General features: G+C 30.1%; 1 protein-coding gene across 3 annotated transcripts in view; it reads right to left on the bottom strand.

Moving 5' to 3' along the window:
• Positions 1-3,215: 3,215 nt before the first annotated feature.
• AGO1 (protein argonaute-1) overlaps positions 3,216-21,494 on the bottom strand; it is a 42,319-nt gene continuing 24,040 nt past the window's right edge. Inside the window, exons 12-20 of one of the 3 annotated variants that reach the window (XM_087166497.1) lie at positions 18,241-18,374; positions 17,419-17,603; positions 16,397-16,556; positions 16,227-16,317; positions 14,244-14,438; positions 10,141-10,377; positions 7,502-7,701; positions 5,480-5,512; positions 3,216-3,765 (exon numbers count right to left, since the gene is read on the bottom strand). In XM_087166497.1, the coding sequence (XP_087022623.1) occupies positions 3,657-3,765; positions 5,480-5,512; positions 7,502-7,701; positions 10,141-10,377; positions 14,244-14,438; positions 16,227-16,317; positions 16,397-16,556; positions 17,419-17,603; positions 18,241-18,374 (1,344 nt within the window). In that variant the 3' untranslated portion in view covers positions 3,216-3,656. Of the gene's footprint in view, positions 3,766-5,479; positions 5,513-7,501; positions 7,702-10,140; positions 10,378-14,243; positions 14,439-16,226; positions 16,318-16,396; positions 16,557-17,418; positions 17,604-18,240; positions 18,390-21,494 lie in introns of all 3 variants that reach the window. The other 2 variants (XM_016074512.4, XM_016074511.4) reach the window with 2 other exon arrangements.

Here is a 21,494-nt window from a genome sequence, read left to right as displayed (position 1 = left end):
AAATCCTGTAGATTTTACGAAATAATAAAATTTTATAATAATTATTACATAACATACTCAATATTTCACACATAGGGAATTTTAGAGATAGTAAACAAATAGATAAACTGCAATATTTTCCAAACATGATTTCACATTAATTCCTAATTTCATCACATTAATTCCTGATTCCTAATTTCGAATATAAATTATAAGAGGTGTAAGATTATAAATAGTTAATTCATCAAAAACAGTTAAAAGATTTAATTTAGAAAAAGAGTTCTGAATAAACTGAATATTTTAGACCAAAAAAAGCTTTGAACTGATTTCTATAAATGAGGATGGCTTCATTATGTATCAGTAATACTTATTTAAATATATATGCAATAATCTGTACAAAAAGTTTTGCAATAGGGATTTTTTTTTCAGGAAACTTATTCAATTTTAGAGAATTTTCTAAAATGTACAAAAAACAAGAGAATTTTAATTAAACCAGTAGAAACTGGCAAAATCCAGTAGAGTTGGCAGCTATGAAACTATATATCTATGAAATGTACATTAGTCAGAGGTTCTGCACCACAAAAGAGAAAAAAAGCTCAATTACAGAGTGCGTAGCCAGACTTTTCAACAGAAAATAAGCACTTTAAGTACTTTTTAAGCACTCAGAAAGTACTTTTAATCACTTTCCAAAAAAATAATAATTAGGATCTGTGCAGTAAAAAAAAAAAAAAAAAATCTATTGCTTAAAGTTCTCAATTTATAAACATAAAATCAATAAAATTCAAAAACATTTTCAAAAACTGTACGAAACTCAGACATTTTTTGCGACTCAGAACGACAATCGATAAGGCGAAGAAAAATCTCTTTTCAAAAGATAAAAAAAGTTAAGCACTTTTAAAGACTTTTAAAAAACGTAAAGAAAAAATAAGCACTTTTTAAAATTACTACGCACCCTGAATTAGTATTATTTAATCAATTTAAGTAAGAGAAGAGCAAACCTTGTTAAGATATAATTTCGATATTTAGTTGTAAAGAAAAAAAAGGGGGGGGGGAGGGAATAATAAAAATTATCACACACATTTCCACCTCCCTCCAAATGCAAGTTGAAGCACACATGATTCTTTGGTTCTTTAAAAAGTGGCACAAATTTCTCAAACGTGAGTCAATGCAGAAAAGCAATTTCCTCACGCGTAACAACACATCATTGCATAAATAAAAAATAAGTGAAATCATTTGTTTTTTCCATTAAAATTCATTATTATAATAAGGAATGATTTACAACATTTGGCTTTTTCTAAATAATCCAGTGTGCAATTCAATTAAAAGCCCGTTCATTTAATATGTATGTACACATATGCAAGATTAATACTGGAATCCCCATGGAACCAGTAAATACTGAAAGACACATAGTTTTTTGCTTTAGATCCCCCCCACAAAAAAAGCTTTGAAACGATGCACACAGCAGGTTTTTCAAAAAGGAAGAACATTATCATTGATTGGTATTAGTTAAGAGGATAACTAGAAGTGAAGGTACAAAACAATAGTTATTGTTGTAACGAAATTTGGCGCACAATTAAAATTTGGTCCTGCCAGATATGGACGGTGATTCTAAAAAACACATGCTAATGGAGATAAAGCTATTCCCCATGGATAAGTTGTATTGATTCATTTTAATCCTCAAATTAAAAATAAATAATAAAAAAACAAGTTATGTCATCGACACATAGCTCAGAAATATTGAACTATAACAAGTCTCAAAATGAGTTTTCGTCAAATTGTCTCGTAAAATATTCGTGCTCGGATAACTCATGGCAATAAATTATGAGGAGAGAGAATTAATGAGCGGACAAAATAAAACTGACCCGGCAAACCATTTAGTTGCCAGTTTGTACTTTGTAAAACAGATTTTTTAGCATTACTGTTTTATTAAGCACAGCATCTGGCAACAAAGTTATGCTTAAATAGCTAGAGTTATTTTTAAAATAACCACTAAATTACAAATTTTCTTATAAAAAATAAATACCTCAAAATTACTTTAAAATTAAAGCATTCGTATAAAAAATTCCGACTCTTTTCTTCTTTAAAAGAGTAAATTAAAATATATTACAATAAAGACATGATATAAAATGTACTTTTTTTTTTTTTTGAGGTTAACTTAATTACTTAGCAAGCAACCAATAGAGTAAAAAAAAGTCATTCGTGAAGATTTCTTTATTTCAGAAGCTTATTTAAAATAAAGGAATGGAATGAAATTTAGCAACACCAGACTTTTTAGGTAAGAGAATATTATATTCTAGGAGACACTTTTCATTCTTTTTCACACCCGTTGGTATTTTAAAACAAGATAGATAAAAGTGAATTCAGTTAAACCTGGAGTAAACCACACTAAAAAACCCCGTGGCAGAATCACAGCAACATTGTAGCAGAATGTTAGAGTTCTTGCAGAAAGAACTTTCCTTTTATAAAGCAAAATTTTGGTTTTCTTTGCTGCAAAAATTTTTGAATTTTTTTCTCTCTAAAATTAATATTTAAAAAAATAACTTTTTCGCGCATCGGATGGGAAAGAAATGATCGAAATTTTTCGATTCTTACTTTAGAAGAATGAAAAATAAAAAATATTTAAGCAAAAAAAAAAATTTCTTTTCTGTAGAAATGTTTGAAAGATTTTTTTCCTCCACAATTATATTCAATAGATGTATTTTTTAAGCATAGGAGGGGAAGAAATGCTCATGATTTTTTTTTTTTAAATTCTTATTTGGGAAAATTACAGAAAAAAAAATGCTTTTCTTTTCTTTCACAAATTTTACGATTTATAATAAGTTTTTTATAAAAGAAATAAGTACTGTGAAAAAAGAAATAAGTACTGTGTTTTTATCTAAAAAAATATGACAATATCGCCCTCGATATTAGAATTAAAAAAAAATTACATAATGATTTTTAAAAAAATACATAAAATTTTATTATTTCCAAATAAGCTTTTTCTGTAAATACAACGTTTCTGTCGCTTTAAATTTAAATAATAACATGCATATTAATTATTATTAATAGCATCTTGCAGAAAGATACTAATGCTAGAGAGGCTTGTGGCAGAAAGCCTAAAAAAATTCTGCCACAGAGATTAAAACATTTTTACTAACTATCAAAATGCAAACAAATTATTTCAAAATAAATTACCCACTGCATATTCCTCCCACAATTTGTTCGCATTTTGATGCATTGGAATTTCCCCCCTCCCCCCCCCCGCACTTGATACTTCAAGGTTCACTCTAGGTTTACATGAACTCTTTTCTGTACTTTAAGTTACGTATGTAAGTGAATTAGAACTGTCAGCACAACATAAATTCAGTCAAGTTTCAGTTTTGCACACTTCTAACTGCCCGGGTCAGCTTTATCGGGTCCGCTTCGATAAGTAAAGCAAATGACAGAACAAATAATAATATGAATTTTTTAAAAAAAAGTTAAACAGAATAAACGTCCCACAGCAAACTTGTCTCACATAAAAAGAAATGACCAGAGTCCGTGGCAGTAGAGAAAAAATCCTTTTTTTTTTTGTCCTGAGAATGAAAAACCCAACATACATGGCACTTCCCCCCTACTCTCTCTCTCTTTTAAAAAACAAACAAACATCAAATTATCATAAATATTCCTCTTTCAACCAGATGATAAAAACTGATGATTTATGCAAAATACATCACTTTGTTAGTGTCTGTGTGCACAGTGACTGCTCTAGCCATTGCAAGGGGATTTCTATCTTCACCGTTTGTAGACTGAAGGCTTCCATCACCACTGAAAAAGCAAATGACACAAATTTAGATTTCTAGCTAAAAGTGTTCTAGTTTTCTATTTATTTATTCAAGTAAAAATGAAACTATCAAACAAAAACAGAGAGCCAGAAACAAGGAAAAATTTCTCTCGGTCGACATAATTCTCTGACTGTTTGTGCAGAAATGCTCGGAATCTCGTTGCTTACTTCGTAACTTTACCAGAATTGCCCCTCAAATCTAAAAATTTTAAAAAAATTCCCCGTACATGTTATACACAATATGTTAAGAGGAAAAACACAATCACTGTGCTCTTTGTACATGAGCATAAGTGCCTTTCTTAAAGAAAATTCAAGACTCATCTTACTTTTTGATGAATTAACACAGTCTAGGGTTTATTTAACAGAATTAAGAAATTTACAGCTTACTTTACGTGAGCTGTAAATTTCTAAAATATTTCTGACTATTTTTTGCAGTAATAGTGTGAAATGAAGGGTTAAGAATTCTGGCGTTGAATTATTTTTGCTAATTTAGTAAGAGTTGAGATTTAAAAATTGATTTATTAAGTTAATATTAAATTGAACATGGCCATATTCCAAAATTTTAAAAGTCCCTCTAAGGGTTTAGGAAAATCAAGTCAAAGATTTTTCTTAAGATATATATTCAACTGCCGGGACCGGGAGGCCGAAGCCTTCGGTCGAACCGCCAATAGGAAATTAAAAGTAAATTAATTGTTCCCAAGGGACAGTTAGCAGCATAGGAAGATATCCATTGCAGGCAATTTATCAAAAGATAACAACCAAAATAGAGCCAACCCCTCATAATCCATATTAAATTTGAAAATAATTTGGCAAAAGCGAATCGCCAAAAAAAAAAAAAAAAAAAAAAAAAAAAAAAAAGACTGAAAATTAGTATAATCATGCAACTAAAACATTTTTGTGGTAAGAATTAAAGAATCGAGAGTTATAAATATAAATATATTTTTTTCAATTTAGTCATAACAGTGAATTAATGAATCTACATTAGTGTTGAACTAAAAAGTTAGCCATTACATTGATTGTTCAGAAAAAAATAAAATATTTTATATTCACTTTTTATAGATGTAATGAAAATCAAATAATAGGTTTAATTAAAGTTCAATTAAGAATGATTAAAAAGTAATTTTTAAGGTTAGGAAATCCCTATTGTGGCATCACAACAGCTAGGATAGTACTTTTTCCTTTTATCACCATTTTTCAAGTACCCTAGTGGCATCCTTTTCCCAGAAAACAAGGAGTTACAAAAAACAGAGACGCTCGAGTGTCCGAAATTTCCGTCTGCACAGAAGCACACTCACTGCATTATTTTTTTACGAAACTACATCATGCGATCTACTGTCCAGCGTAACATCAAAATAAAAAAAAAAGGTTTCTTTCCAATTCAACATGCAAAATATCAAAAAAAATATACAGATAATTTGCCAAGTGCTAATAAAAAGCGTTGTTTGTTTTGGGGCGGGGAAGGAGGGCAGGGAACTAAAATCCATTCTCATGCTGAATGGAAAAAAAAGCAGAGGCTACTACTACTTTTTGTGTGTTGTTGTTGTTGGAAGCAATTTAAATATTAACCAAAAATAAACTAAAAGGCAGGCAGGTGTTATGGAAGAAGAAGAGTCATGGTTGCATCTCTTCAACAGCATTTTGAATGGAAGCAACATCTAGAAAGTCTTTTTTTTTGGTTTTATGTTTTTTAATACTTACTTCAAGCTTTGGCTTCCACCACCCAAATCCTGCCTAAAAATCAATGCAGAATTATGCAACATGTTTTTAAGAGGCAAATTATAATCAATTATTCAAAATATCATTTTATTTCAGAGCCATTCTTAGTCAAAATACTAAAACATTATTTTGATAAATGTTTTAAAATTTAGGTATTTCTTTAAACCCCTGCGAAACAAGAATAATAGGTTAAGGTAAATTCAAAAAAACATTCTAACCAGCGTCCTTAGTCAAATCTTTCATCAGAAAATAATCATCTTTTAATTACTTTTTAAGCACTCAAAAAATTTTTAAAAGCACTATATACATTAACAAAATGCAAAATAATTTTCAAAGACTATGTGATCGTGATAAGATAACTAGTTTCTGACAAAACTCTTTTCTTGATTATATCAGCCGTTATAAAAAGACAGATATTTTTCAATTCAATTTCAGAGGGTGGAAAAAGCCTGAACTTGAGAATATCTTGCAAAATGCAATAGAATTGCACGCCAGAGTGTTAGAAACTCACCCAACACAGCTCAGTAGGAAAAATGCAGACCCGCAAGTATTTCATGAAACATATAAAATGATAGGCGTTTTCTTATGCTGTGGACCGACAGTAGGCGGATATGGATTGTGGCTGAATGAATTATGAAAACGTTGAATAGAACAATGTGAAAAGCACGTTTTTGCATAATATGAGGAGAACATAGTAAAGAAAAAAAAATTTCAACGTGAGAAGGCACTTAGTGCAATTTTTTAAAAATACCCAAAAAAAAGCACCTTTAAGCACTTGTTAAAAATGCCATGTACCATGTTTTTTACCTTTTCTTTCAACAGAAAACCTAAACTCAGTGGCATGACAGCATATAGAGACCTTTGTGCTTTGGAGTGCAAGAGCAGATGTTCTGGTTTAGAGGTCAGCCCAGAGAACCCCCAGTGTCTAGTTCCCAAGCCTGCTTGGTACTCATTTTATCGACCCACAAGGGATGAAAGGCTGAGTCAACCGTGCCTGGTCCCAAGATCGAACCAAGGGACTGTGGCACGACAACGCTCAGCCACAGGGCCTTCAACAAAAAACTATTTCATGACAAATTACTTTTTATAACTACGCTTGAACGAATACTTCTTGTCAGCAAAATAGTGCAAAGAATTGCTCTGATATTGAAAAAAGTTCATTCCACTAAACCGCTAATTTTGCATTTTAAGAATTTGACAGCACTTGTTTTATTTAACAAGCTATATCTGCAGAATCTATCATGCACAGAAAATATATTTACTAAAGAACTTTTCTGCAAGATGCATAGCCAAATCTTTCAAGAAAAAATAAGCACTTTTTCAGCACCCCGAAAATATTTTTAAGCACTATATGCATTAACAAATTGAAAAATAATTTTCCAAGACTTAACATGACCATGATAAAATAACTAGTTTCTAACAAAGAACTCTTTTCTTATTATTATATTAGGCATTGTAAAATGATCAAGAGATTTCTCGGTTTGATATCAGAGGGTAGAAAATGAAGTCTGAAATTTATAATATCTGGCTAAATGCAGCAGAGCTGCACATGAAGAGTGCAAGAATCTCAACAAACCCAGCTTAGTAGGCGCACTTGCAGATTCACTATTTCAGCACAATGATGCAGCAGATGCACTATTTCAGCTAAAGTGTAAAATGATAAGTGTTTTCATACACGACAGAACGGTGGTACGACCAAATGGATTGTTGAATGAATTGTGAAAATGTTGAATAGAACAATGAAAAAGCACGCTTTTGCATAATAAAAAAGTACGCTTTACCCTGGCGAAAAGAGACACGGTAAAGAAAAAAATCCAATTATCGAAAAGAGAAAATTAAGCACTTTTTAAAAACACCCAATAAAAAAAGCAGTTTTAAAGTCTTTTAAAAATGAAAATAAGCACTTTTAAAGGCCTTTAAAAATGAAAATAAGCACTTTTTAAAAATGCTACACGCACCATGTATAATAATTTTTAAATAGGACTTGCGTCAGAATGAAATTACCTTTCATGATCTTTTTCAACGAGATGATATCTGGCACGAAATGCCACAAGATGAGCATAGTATGCAGGTGCTGGAATGGAGACAGACCTTGTACAACGCACATACGTATGACACAGCTGGTACGTTAAACACTGAAGCTCATCAGCCGTGAACTGGTTGTCGTCCCACAATACATGGTAATGTGATGGACGACTCGTACCCTAAAAGAAATTAAATTTTATTACAGTGATTCAAAAGGTCATAATTCATTAAAAAATTATGGGCGTTCACGTAGATTAAAAAGAGGGTATTAATTTGTCAGAACTGATTAAGAGAGAGAGCACTGAATATTTAATAATTATTTTAATAATTTTTAACTGTTTAACCACTTCCTTGATCATCCTGAGTTAACTTGGGTATTGAAAATATTTATTATCCCTGAGAAAAGTCTGCAGTAGTCAGTACGTTTTGTTTTATTGTGTTTTTACTCCACTGGAAGCACACAAAAAAAAAAGATAACTGTTATTGAAAGTTTGCCAATTTTTATATAGGAGTCTTGCTGTTGGATTGTGGAACTGCACTCTTGTTTTGTGCGATTGTATATAAGGTAGTTGCTGGATTTACATAGAAGAAAAAAGGTGTATCACTTTACTGCGTTCGGAAAGTATCACTTTGTGCTGTCCCTCGTTTTAAAAACTATCTTCTTCTTCTCATTGGCAAGACATCCCAGGATGGGCTTTCTCAACAAGCCTATGCCAAGACATTCTTCCCTTAGCCAAGGTTCTCCAATTTATTATCTTTAAAACTTGTCGGTCTTTTTCAAGGCAGTCCAGGTTTGGTCGTCCTCTTTTCCTTGTACCTGTTGGCCTGGCACTGAAAACTTTTTTTGGTTGTCCTGCTATCCTCCATTCTTATAATGTGGCCTGCCTTTGCCAAAATCCTTTGAATTTTGAAAATGTAATGACATCGGGTTCTTTATATGATTTGTAAAGTAACGCGTCTGATCTTCTAAACCAGGTACCGTTTTTATTTATTCCACCAAAAATTCTTCACTGTATTTTTCTCTCAAATCTAGCTATCATATTTTCATCTCCACGGGTCATTGTCCAGGTATGTAAGCACTGATGGTATAAGACATTTATAGAGTAAAACTTTGGTTTTTCTTTTTATTACAGGGTGCGTAGCCAAATCTTTGAATCAAAAATAAGCACTTTTTAAAATCATACAAAGACTAATATTTAACTTATTTCATTTTTGCACAAATTTCATATCTAGCTTGCACTGACCACAGTGCTGGCGTAAAATATCCTCAGTGGTAGATGGATGTGTTAGAATACTCTTGCAGTCAGTATAATTTTGGAAGGTTTTCCTCTCTATGTAAACCAAATGTGGGTTAGTTCCATACACGAATTAAAATTTCTCCCAATACTTGATCCTTGTCTTCTTGATTGTGTTCAAAATTACAAGGCTACGAAGTTGAATATTAATAGTTGTAAATCAAAAAAATTGGGTTGACTGTTCAACGACGGTTTAAAAAAAATAAAAACTCTGAAGAGCAAAACATTGCTCAACAATTAGAATACAATGCAACTCAAAAAATTAAACAAGAGTTACTGTTTATTACGATCTTATTTACAGCTTTTTACTTTATGTAAAATACTGATTATTAATATTGTTCGAAGTTATTGTTCCCTTCTACTATTGTTTCAAATTTTAAAATTAAACTTACAATACATTTTATTAAACTTACAATAAATGTTAATTAAGTATTTATTCAGATTTTTTGGTTCTTCTAAAAATGAGGTATAAAGTAACAAAACTATATATACAGGGTGATTTTAAAAAGATGGGCAAAATTTAAGGAAGTGTTTTTTTTATCAAAGAATGCATGGTCGAAAACAAAACGCATAACAGCTAGAGAACGTCCATGTTTATGTTCTTATATGAGGCAAAAACACACAAAGAACAATGAAGTTAAGTTATAAAAGCAAATTTAATGGCATATGATTACAAAAAGTGTTCAAAACAGTGGCCGGCAGCGGCTATGCAGGCAGTACAACGGCTAAGAAAAGATAGGCGAACATTCTGAAACACACCAGGCATATCACGAACTTTCCCTGCAGCGACCGAAAGCTTGGCGACAAGTAACGCAGCGCAGTAACTCGCAACAGGAATGGAGCTTTCACGTTTGCATCAAACAACTTTCCAAATGCGCCAACACCTTTGCGTTTTGTTTTCGACCATGCATTCTTTGATAAAAATTGTTTGCTTGGGTGTGTACTATCACTTCCTAAAATTTTGCCCATCTTTTTAGATATAAACAATATTTAATATTATATATTAATACAATATTTAATATAATTTAGATATAAACAATATTTAAAAAAAAAAAGAAAAAAAATACTGCAGAACTCTGATTTTTCGTTTTCTGTCATACTAGCAGAGAGAGAGACAGTTAAATTGGAGTGAAAAAAGAAAAATTTAAGTATAGTTAAAAAAATTGACGAGAGAAGTGCTAGAAAAATGTGTTTATAGAAGCAATTGTAACAATAGATGGACGAAAAACCTGGAATACAATCACCCCTGGACTGAGGCAGTCAGAAAAATACTTAACTGAAAGAAAGAACTTTTCAAATAACATGTAAGTGAGAAGAACTTACTTGAATCCCAGCATGACTGCAAAGATAGAAATCGAATTCAGTGGGATGAGTGATACCCACATCAACAGTAGTTCCAGCTGGTATATTCCCACTCTTGCCTATTTGTTCCTTCTTATCTGAGCAAAAGAGACGCGTGTGATGTCGTTTCTGAACCACAATGAATGTGATGCCTGGCTTATAGTCCGCCTCTAATTTCATACAGGCTTCACGGACAGCTAAAAGTTCGTGTGTAAGTACCTACAAAGGACATAACTTTTGAATCAATATCATAATATGCTATTAACACTAAACATACCAATATATACCAATTTCTACCATAGCTGGTCAACTTTATGTTTCTTGATTTAATGTATGAAATATTGATGTTAGGAAGGAAATCAACTAAAATAACTTAATTGTTATTAAACAAAAATGTAAATTGCCAACTTTTATGTATTACAAACACAAAGAATAAGAATTTTTAATTCATTGCTCAACGCATTTTTTACATTATACAGGGTGTTTCCATTGAACAATTTCCAGCAAACATATTTCTACAATTCTTATAATTATTCTTATAATTAATATTATTTCTTCTAAGAACTTGTGCTGTCCTGATTGTTTCGACATTTTTCAGATTTAGTTAGAAATGAAGTAAAGCTATCAGCATAAAATATAAGCTACTTACCAAAACATTTAGTTTTCGTCACAAAAATGCCAATCTAAAATTTTAGGGAGTGTCTTGAAATTTGAATTCACAGTTGTTCTGACTGAACTCACTACGCAACAGTCTTTGCAGAAATGCGTAACTCTTCAAATGCAAGACGTTGAACACGCATTACATGATCATTTCTGATCCGATTACCTTATAAAGCAATACACTGTTCTCCCTCAAATGACCGGTTGTGGTAGGTATACGACAAGTATTATTCGAAACATGCAAAATAATAATAGAATATTAACTGTATATAGTTGTTGGAAAAATCATGAAATCAAATGTGCAAAAACGATAAGATGATGAGCACATTTCCCATGCAAAAGTTATTAAACGGTCATTTGATTGGTTATTGTATGTTTAGTACAGTAGAGAACCGATTATCCGGAACGATCGGGACCATCGCTATTCTGGATAACTGATTTTTCCGGTTTTCTGAATCGCTACAAAAAGCCGTTTTTTTTATTGTTAAACCCAACTTAAAAAAATTATATTTGGAAATAATCTTAAAAAGAAGAAAAAACGAAGTAATACACTAATGATTATTTCCAAAATGATAGTAAGGTAAACATCTTTTCAAAAAGAAAGAAAAATCCTAAAATCTTATGAAGAAAAAAAAAACATTTTTTTTAAAAAAATGGCGGAAAATTTATCGAATTTCGTTTCGGTTTTTTGGTTTTCCGGTTTTCTGATTTCCGGATAACGGGTTCTGTACTGTATTAATTTTTTATTAAAAAATGATTTCGTAAATAAAACCCAAATATCTAATAAATGATCACTGAGGCAGCCAAACCCTATGATTTCGCAGAGATACGCTGCAGTGTTATAGATTCTAAACTCGAACATTTAGTAGGAAGGCGTATCCAGGGTTCATACAGAGATCAGAAGAAGAAATCCAAAATTTTAAGGACTTATCAAAAATTAAAAAACTTTGTGTGAAAGATAGCTAGACAGTTTTTTTTTTTTTTTTTCAAATTAGAAAGCTGTTATTATAAGAAACTCGCAAAAATGTATAATTTGCATGTTTTTTTCTAGCCCTTTTGAAATAAATTGACTTTGTCAAACCTCACAAAGAAAAATAAAGTTATCACTTTTACACAGAAATACATTTTCCAGTTTCAAATATTTTAATAAATCTTGTTAAAGTACAGATGTTAAAGATTAACATAAAAACCTACCAATTTTATTTTTTTAAATTTGAATACATAAGAAAATCTAAGGCATTTCATATTAAAAAAAAATCACAGTCAATTATTAATTAAATTTGCTTGCAACATGCAAAATTAAAATTATCTGCAGTTATTTATTTCTTCTAACTCTTGCAATTCAATTTTTTTTTCTTTCTTAAACTATTAGATTTTGACAACTAAGTCATATAATTTAATTTCTCTGCTGGGACAGCAAATTCATCAGCATACTTAGTAAGTTCATCTATGCAACGCAATAATCTAAGCAGTTTCTAAGGACTAATTTAGAAATCTGTGTAGTTCCAAGTACTCCTTAGAAACTTTTTTAATTTCCACGGAGTTTCTAAGGAGTCTGTACGCACCCTGCGTATCTAACAGGGCAGCCTATATACCTTCGTTTTTTTCCCACTGTGATGGGCAAGAAAGGCATCTTTTGAATATAATTCTGAAAAGATAAGACCTTAAAAAAAAATTTACGGAAAAGAAAAATAACATATTTTAATCAGGGTGGCCACTCAAATCAGATTTCAAATTTCCCTGATTTTTCCAGGTTTTCCAGATAAAAATCTTAAAATTTCCAGGTTTTTGTTTCTTTTTTCTTATAAAGTGTAGGATGAGTACAAGAAAAGTGTCTATATTATAAAATATTTTATTCAAAATGTTATTTTTTTAATATATCATCTTGAGAAAAATAATTTATTTTTTCAAGATTTTTTATTTATTTTTCAAATGTTTTGGTGGAAAATTTTGAATCAAAAATCATATATTGACCAACAAAAGAGTAAAATTAAATATTAATATATAGTTGGTTCTTTAAAAAAAACATTTTTTTAAAATATGTTATAAAAGGTTAAAATGAAATAGAAAAAAATAAACTTAATGCAACAATTGTAACGATTTATCGACAAACATTGCTGTTAGTGATTGTAAAAAAATGTGTGATTGGTTGGTTTGCTGAGAAAAAATAATTTACAGATTTCTTTGAATAGGAGTAGAAAAGCTTTCAGAAAAAGAGTGCAATATAAAATCTATTATTATTAAATTATAACCAACAATTTTTGGAGAATTTTATGAAGTTAAAAATACAAAAACATTTTGTCAAAATAGAAAAAAAAAAATTACCACCAAAGTATCGGAACAAACTTGAGCCATAAATGGATTCAGCCCAAGGACAGAATTTAAAAACAGAAGCTAATATCCCAATCCCCTTTTCCATCTCCACCAGAATCTTTCCTAAATTGCACAGTCCCATAGCCGTCAAAGGTTTCTGCATTCGTTTAGCAAACCGTGGGAGAATTTTATGTGGTATTCTAGTTTGACAGAGCTGTAATGGAGCAAATTTTGATGCAGACAAAGAATTGTTAAGTTAATGATGTTTAGCGATACATTTCCGTCTAAAAAAGTTGGGATAATGGATGAAATAATTTAAATTAAGAAAATTAGTAAATAATTTAAATTAGTGCAATTAAAAAAATTAACAAAGAAAAAATTTCCAGCTTTTCTTTAAAATTCCCTGATTTTTCCAGGTTTTCATCCAAATTTCCCTGATATTTCCAGGTTTTTTCCAGTATAAAAAAATTCCCTGATAGTTCCAGGTTTTCAAGGTTTTCCAGGTGGGTGGCCACCCTGTTTATTTCCCAAAGGGAAAATCAAGAACTTCAACGTCGCCCAGGGTTGGGGTTTTGAACAAGAGACGTGGGTTTTACTGTCTTAAAGTGTCAAAAAACTTGAACATTGGTAAAAGGCAAAAATTCTATATGTGTAACACATAATAATTACATATATTAAGAAATATTTGATACTTTTTATACAATTTGCTTTAACTTATGAAAGGAAAATAATATAACAGAAATATATTCATAACTTCTGAAGCTCTACAATTCATTGAACAACAAAAGTGAATCCCTAAAATATGAATGTATAAGCTTTCAATAAGCTAAGTAATGTTTTCGCATAAGAATAAATAATGCAATATTAAAAATAATAATAAACTTTTTCAATGAAAAAAAAATTGTCTTCACTTTGTTTCTTGATCAAAAATTAACCTTTTATTTTTCACAATACTTTTTTTTTAAAAAATTGTGACATAATTTGAGTAAAAGGCAGTTTTGGACAAAGGAGTTTAGACAAGACGGATTAATCCATTCTGTCCTAAAATCGGCCAACTCTTTCCCGAGACCATTGTTGCACTAGTGAGTCTCAGAAACACTAAGCATACTCACTTGATGAAATTGTCCTTCTGACACACCATCCCTGTAGAAGATGATTCTGTTTGGCTTGAAGCGTGTAGACTTGTAAAACTGAATCAATAACTCTTTCACCATAGATGCCAGGTCTTGGATGATCTCCTGTCTATGTTGCTGCACTCTAACAGTAGCTGCATACCTGCTTGGGTGACCATCCATACTGCCCACAACCTGCAACACATTTTATGAATGGTTCACATTCTTTCAACAGAGCAATAACTTTAAAAATAGTGTGATTGCCACCAGTGACAGTGTAAATTATTTACATTTCTTAAAAAATCAATAAATAAAAATAAAAAAACAATTTTATTATAATGTCAGAACTGTTATAATTGTATGAATTAACAAGGCCAGCCAAAGAATTGCCAGGCAAATCTGCTTATCCTTAGGAAATAAAAATAGCATAACAATCTAAAACTTAAAAAAAAAAAATTTACATTACAACAAAACAAATTATAAATAGTTACGAAATATTTAACTTTCTTGTTAGAAGAAAATCATGCTTTCTTATTCAGTATTCAGGGAAAAAATTAAGTATTATTGAAAAAACCCTTTAGGTTTTCCCCAAAAAGCAAATAAACCACAGGTTTTTGATGCAAAACCTAGGTGGGCTAGGATTTTTCAAACCCTGTTTCTTACAAATCTATTTAATTTTTAGTACAATCATGAATTTTAAAAAATGTTATGCTTTCTACAAATTAACATTTATCTATTACACATAATTAATATTACACATAAATAATATAAAATATTATACAAATTTATTTAATTCAAGATTTCAGGAAATAGTTTTTGTCATTGTGATTTTGTGATTCTAGCTCAAATTTTTTTTTCTTCTGATACTTCTTTTCTTAGCGTTTCACTTAATTTATATAAGCAGATACGTTACCAGTTGAACTGAAATTCTTGAATTCAGTTAATTTTGAAGGTTAGTGTGGGTCTTCTACTTTGGTACCCTCTCCCCCAAAAAAGCACCCTCTCCTCCATGTGCAGTATTCCCCTTGTCCACACTATTCTTTTCTTTTAGAATGCTGCACTCTCCTCATAGAGTATCATACTAGGCAAAGGACAGAATATATTAATAAAAGAAACAATGTATTAATGAGAGAACATAGTTTTTGCCCCTTGCCTGTAGCCCCCCCCCTACACACACATTAATTTTTGTCTCTAAAATGCTTTACCCTCGATGCATGGTCTAATTCTAAGTTATAATAGAAGGACTTATTGTTTTAAAAAATTTAACTGAAAAATTGTTCCTATCAACCATAGTGATGCTTAAAAATTAAGGACTTTTAAAAACCTTGAACCAAAATTAAATACTTTTAAGGACCCTTATTTTTCAAAATTCAGTTTTTAAGGACTTTTAATGGTCAAACTGGAGAGGGAAATATGGGGGACAAACCAGCAGAGCACATGCACTGCTGTTAAGATGGATTGATCAGTTTCTCCCAACTTGCATTTCTTTATTTTGTTCATTGGAAAGGCAGGTGTTTTTACTTTTCACTTTATTTTAAACTGCTTTAAGAACAGATGTTTCGTTTGAGACCAGATTTTTTTTCTTGCATTTTTTTTGTTTTTTTAAAAATGAAATAAAGTTACTTAATTCAACAAAATAAAATTCCAAATAAAAAGAGAATATAACTGATTTTTTTTTCTCTTATCCATAAATTTTTTTTTATTTTTATGGATCAAATTAAAAATATCTATCAATAAAAAAAAATAGATCAGATTGAGTGTCGACTTTCTGGTCCTGCAGGATTAGGGGTCCCATACTGCACGGCCTTTTTTACAGTTTTGACTAACCTAATTTTTTTCTTTTTTTTTGTGAAACTTTACTTATCTAATATTTATGAAATATACAATAACAGTAGATATTGTTATCAAACCAAGAGAAATTGTCAAAATACAACATAGGCCAGTAGCTATCGAGTGTTTACACTCCAAAATGAAATGACTCACTGCTGCAATAGAAGGTTTCTTGTTATCACCAGCAGGTGGATGCGTAACATCAGCACCGAGAAATATCACAGGTTCATTGAACACTTTGGGTCTAAAAGACAAAGAGAGATATTATTATAAAATGTTATCATTAACAAAGATTATTATTTTGTGGTGGCCAGAACCCTCACCTTATATTTGGGACGAGAATACTGTTGATTCCCCCAAGTTTCACATTTATTTTGAGACATAAATTGGAGAGTGTTTGTGGGGATGTCTTATTCACGTTCTTCGATTGAACACATTGAGTGGCCATTCCGAGGACAGTATCGCCCACCCTCTTCACTTCGGCTGAAAATACAAAATACAATCTTAATAACAGGCTTGCCACAGAAAAAAAAAAATGAGCAAAATAGTTGCTTTTAGACTACAGGGTTGCCACACAAAAATAGAAAAAAAATTCCGAGTGTTTTCTCTGTAGATATTATACACAATATATTAAGAGGAAACACACCTATTATTGTGCTCTTATGGTAGTTATATTGGGCTAACTATATTTATTACTTTTAATTGCTGGAAAAACTTGAGCGAAAAAAAAGAAACAGCTGAACATACTTAAATAATGCTATGGTAAATGAAATAGTTTAGTACAGATGAAATATCCTGCTTAAATATCCCATAGATTACGCTTTGAGTGGTATTTCAAAAGACAAAAATAAGGTAAAAAACAAAATTCCCTGTATTTTCCCAGTTCTTAAAGAAAGTATCAAAATTCCCTGTTAATTTAGGTGATTTTTAAATTCCCTGTGTTTTCTTGGGTTCAAAGCATGAAAATAGATCTAATATCTAAATAAGAACAAAAATTTATCAAAAATTTGCAAATCTATTTTTTATATAAACCTTAGCGCTTTGGCATTAAATATTTATATCTAAAAAATTAGCATATTTGCAGAAAATTAAATACTTTTAGTTACTAGAATTCATTCAAAAAAAAAAAAAAAAAAATTCACTAAACTTTATTTCGATATTACAGCACAAGAGTTTCAAATCTCACATTTGAATAATCAATTTTTGATGCAGTTGGATTTTGCCAATTTCATTAACAAGTGACACTTAGGTAATTTTTTGGCATTTATAACTTCCGATTTACATAAAATTGCATAAACTTTTCATTATGTAAAAGACTAGTCATAAAAATAATATTAAATATTACCATAAACGGGAGTTTTTCCGGGCAGGACTACCACTACCAGTTGGAGACCTTGGAATGTTGTTTTGAGGTAACGAAACATCGGTTCGACTTGTTCAGCACCAGTTGCATATTTGCAAAAACAAGGTTGCCCAATGATGGGCATCCCAGCATCATTGCTTATCTTCTGAAGCTGCTGTGTGAAATTTCTAAATAAAATAAAAAAAATTCAGTCATTCAATGAAATGCATACCAATGATTTAAAGCAAAGATTCTGAGCCGTGGTGGCTCAAGGGATAGAGCGCTCGCCTTCCAATGAGGTAGACCTGGTTCAAATCCCACGGATGATACAAATCTGCTTCCGACAGTGCTGACGTGAAATATCCTCAGTGGTAGACAGAACATGGGTTAGAGTCCCTTTGTCAAGTTAATCGTGGGAGGTAATCATGGTCTTCCTCTTCATGTAACGCAAATGCGGGTTAGTTTCCAAATTTCTTCAAGAGTTCTCGTCTTCTGGTTAGGGTTCAAATTGGGTCAACTGTTCAACGACAGTTATAAAATACTTGATCTAGGAGTTCCTTTGTCTTCTGGATTGGGTTCAGAGTCGAACATAAGTAGTTGTAAACCCAAAAAGTTGGGTTAGCTGCTCAATGACAGTTATAAAATAAAAAAGTTATGATTCTGTTTAAATTTGTCAATTGATTCTTTAAGATAGCTGATTTAAAAACATAAACTATCGGTCAATCAAGAGTGTTTCATTTTTCTGCAATCATATATTTGGACCATGAATCAAAAAAGTGCTTTATACTTTAATATATGTGTTTGTTAATTAAAATATGGACATACCTGAGGGCATCTTCTCTGCATGTCCGTTGAGGTGCAAAACAGGCAATAGCCCATACTCTGATCTCAACTCCTGTATGAAATTGCTTCCCTCGCATATCCCACACACCTTGATTCGGTATCGCTTGCTGCTTGGTCTGTGAATCAAAAGACTTTAAATCTCATAAATATGAATTCAAGTACATTTAAACACATTTAACAAAATTATAACATACATTTTATCATATTTGCTGTCTTTTTTTTAGACAAAAATAGCACAAACATATCTACTTAAATTATATATATAGGTATAATGATAATCTGACAAACTGTTAAGTTTTATATACAAATGAGGTATTCAGAACATAAAACAATAAAGTATAACGAAAAAATGTAGAAATATTAAGATTTATTCTCATGTTCACAAAGTTCTTCCATAACTCAGAAGAATATCAGGCCTGCTTTGTAAACAGAGAGCTTGGAGACATTAATCATATCATGGTTTTCACACAACTTGAAAGCAAAACACTTTCAAGATTTTTTTAGCTACTCTGAGAGAATTCGGCTTTAAAATTTATTTCTTAAAATTATTCTAATTTACTTTAAGCAAAAATAGTTTAAATCACATTATAATAAAACTTTTGCAATAAGTAGATGAAAAGATGTTAAAAATAATTACTTTGAACTTAGGCGCCAATTATATTTTCTAAGATACGCAGGTTTTACTCTATACAGTAAAAGCTCAACTGTTTGTAATGAGTAAGAAATAGCATATTCCAGAAAAGCATACTTCTTGAAAAGGAATACTTCTTGAATTCAAAATTCTTTGTTTTTTATGTTATTAAGAAAGAAGGAAATTACAATTTATTTGAATTATGCAATGTTAAATTTCAGTTTCCTCAAAGTCGTTAAATTGAGTCAATTGTATATGTTATGAACAAAAAGCCTTTTTTTTAAAATGAAGGGAAAAAAATTAAACCTAATCTTAAATATTACATTTCATCTCATGTCACATACGAAACATGCTAAAAATAAATGTTTTGAACCACATTAGCCACATACTGTTACTACTTATTCTATTTAATTAAACATCTCAAAATTAATTTCCCTTCTTAAATATTTACATTTATGTTGAAATGCTGCCAATACAATAACTATGAATAAGTTTATCATAAAAGGAACATAGAAATAATTTAAATTATTATACAAAGAAAAGAATTAAAAATGAAATATTCTCATGTTTAGAAAATTGGACATTCTGCCTGACAATTTTGACTCAAAAATCTCAAACTTGCTTAATTGACACAGAACTCTGAAACATTCGTCATAACATGGTTTCCACACAACTTTGAGGCAAAATTACTTTTTTTGGTTCTCCAAGAAAATAAAGGTTTGAAGTTTCTTTTTTTAAACTATCTTGCATTCTACAGATATAATATTAACGCGATTAAAAAATTTTTAACTTTTAAACAAAAAAACTTTTACAAGTAAAAAATTTTATAAAACGTTTACAAGTAAAACAATTTATAAAACGTTTACAAGTAAAACAATTTATAAAACTTTTACAAGTAAAACAATTTATAAAACTTTTACAAGTAAAACAATTTATAAAACTTTTACAAGTAAAACAATTTATAAAACTTTTACAAGCCTTAGCACATCATGTCACATACAAAACATATGTAAAAATAAATGTTTTGAACCTCAATAACCACATATTGTTACTACATATTCTATTTAATTAACCACCTCAAAATTAATTCTGTTGAAATGCTGCCAAGACAATTATGAATAAGCATAGCTAACAGCTATAGGAAAAAATACAGTACATTTTATGAAATAAAATAAATTTCATGATAATTGTTGCATAATGCCATAATGTACTAAATATTTTACACAGTGAATTTTAGATTTTTATAGTTTTCAATATAGAAAAAAACTGCAATATTTTACCGTTATGATTGACACTAAAAATACTTGAAATGTTTTGTATTATGTTCACTCATAATTTCAATAGTTAGTAGGTATTTAATTCATTAAAGATTAAAATATTTTATAATTAACTTAAAAAGGGAGTTTTAAATAAAAAATAAACTGAACATTTTAGAGCAAAAAAAGTTTTGAACTCATCTGTATGAATGAGGCCTATTACTTATTTTAATTATTCAGGGGTGATTATAAGCTCAAGGAAAAAATTCCGAAAAATTTCTGAGTAAAAAAGATTAAGTTTAAATCGAAACATTTTTCCTTTTTCTCAATATTTCATAGTTTACTTAAAATATATTTAAAATTTTACGCATACCTATGATGGTCTGGAGAAGTAACTGAAATTTACAAATATGTCTTTCTTTCTTGAGTTTATGATAATAATAACTATTATCTGATAAAAAATGAATATTGATCTTGAATATAAGCTTATAAAGTATATGGCTCTTCATTACAATCAAATAAAATAAACTGTGTTTTTAAGTTTTACCTTTGAAAATTTGTTTTCCGGAAACTTTTGTGATCAATGATTTTTTTAAACGTCTGAACCGTCGATCTCCGGAAATTTCCGGATCACGAATAGTGAAAAATCCGGCTACAATCAGCCCTGATTATTACTTAGTATTACTTATTTTTTTAAATATTCAAGCAAATAATAATCTACATAAAAATTCTATTTCAATAGAAATTTTTTAAGGAAGCTGTTACTCTATTTTATATAATTTTCCAACATGTACAAAAACTATGAATTTTTATTAAACCAGTAGACCAGGAGAAACAGGCAAAATGGAGTATAGTTGGCAACTATGAATAAGTTGATCATAAAAACATAAAATATTTCAATATTATAAGTAGAATTAAAAATGCACACTAGTGAAAATAAAACAAAATAATAAAAAGAACTATCTGGAAAATAATCAACTTCGAAAAATTCCAAAAGTACCATCTGCTTTTTTTTTCTTCTTCTTAATTCCTGTTGTGCGTTTTTTTTTTCATTAATTATATGTTAACCTGATGTTTTATTTCCTAAAATTTACAACCCTTTGTGTTTGTGATGTTGCAGGATGACCACAACCAACATAATCAAATTTCCTGAGTTTTCCAGAGTAAAATTTCTAAACATTTTACAAAGTAAAATAAGAATGATTTTAAGTGTAATTAATAAATTTTCATACATAAAACATATCAGTAATAATTTACAACAAATGCAAAAATTTTTTTATTTCCTCAGTCTGAATTTACTTGCCGTTTAATAAAGAAAATGGAAAAATAATTATTTATTAAAATATTAC

This window comes from Parasteatoda tepidariorum, chromosome 6 (assembly GCF_982258835.1).
Source record: "Parasteatoda tepidariorum strain Cologne lab strain chromosome 6, Ptep-v5.0, whole genome shotgun sequence".
Lineage (NCBI taxonomy): Eukaryota > Metazoa > Arthropoda > Arachnida > Araneae > Theridiidae > Parasteatoda > Parasteatoda tepidariorum.
The sequence above is the reverse complement of the archived record's forward strand: the minus strand, read 5'-3'. Positions and strand labels throughout refer to the sequence as shown.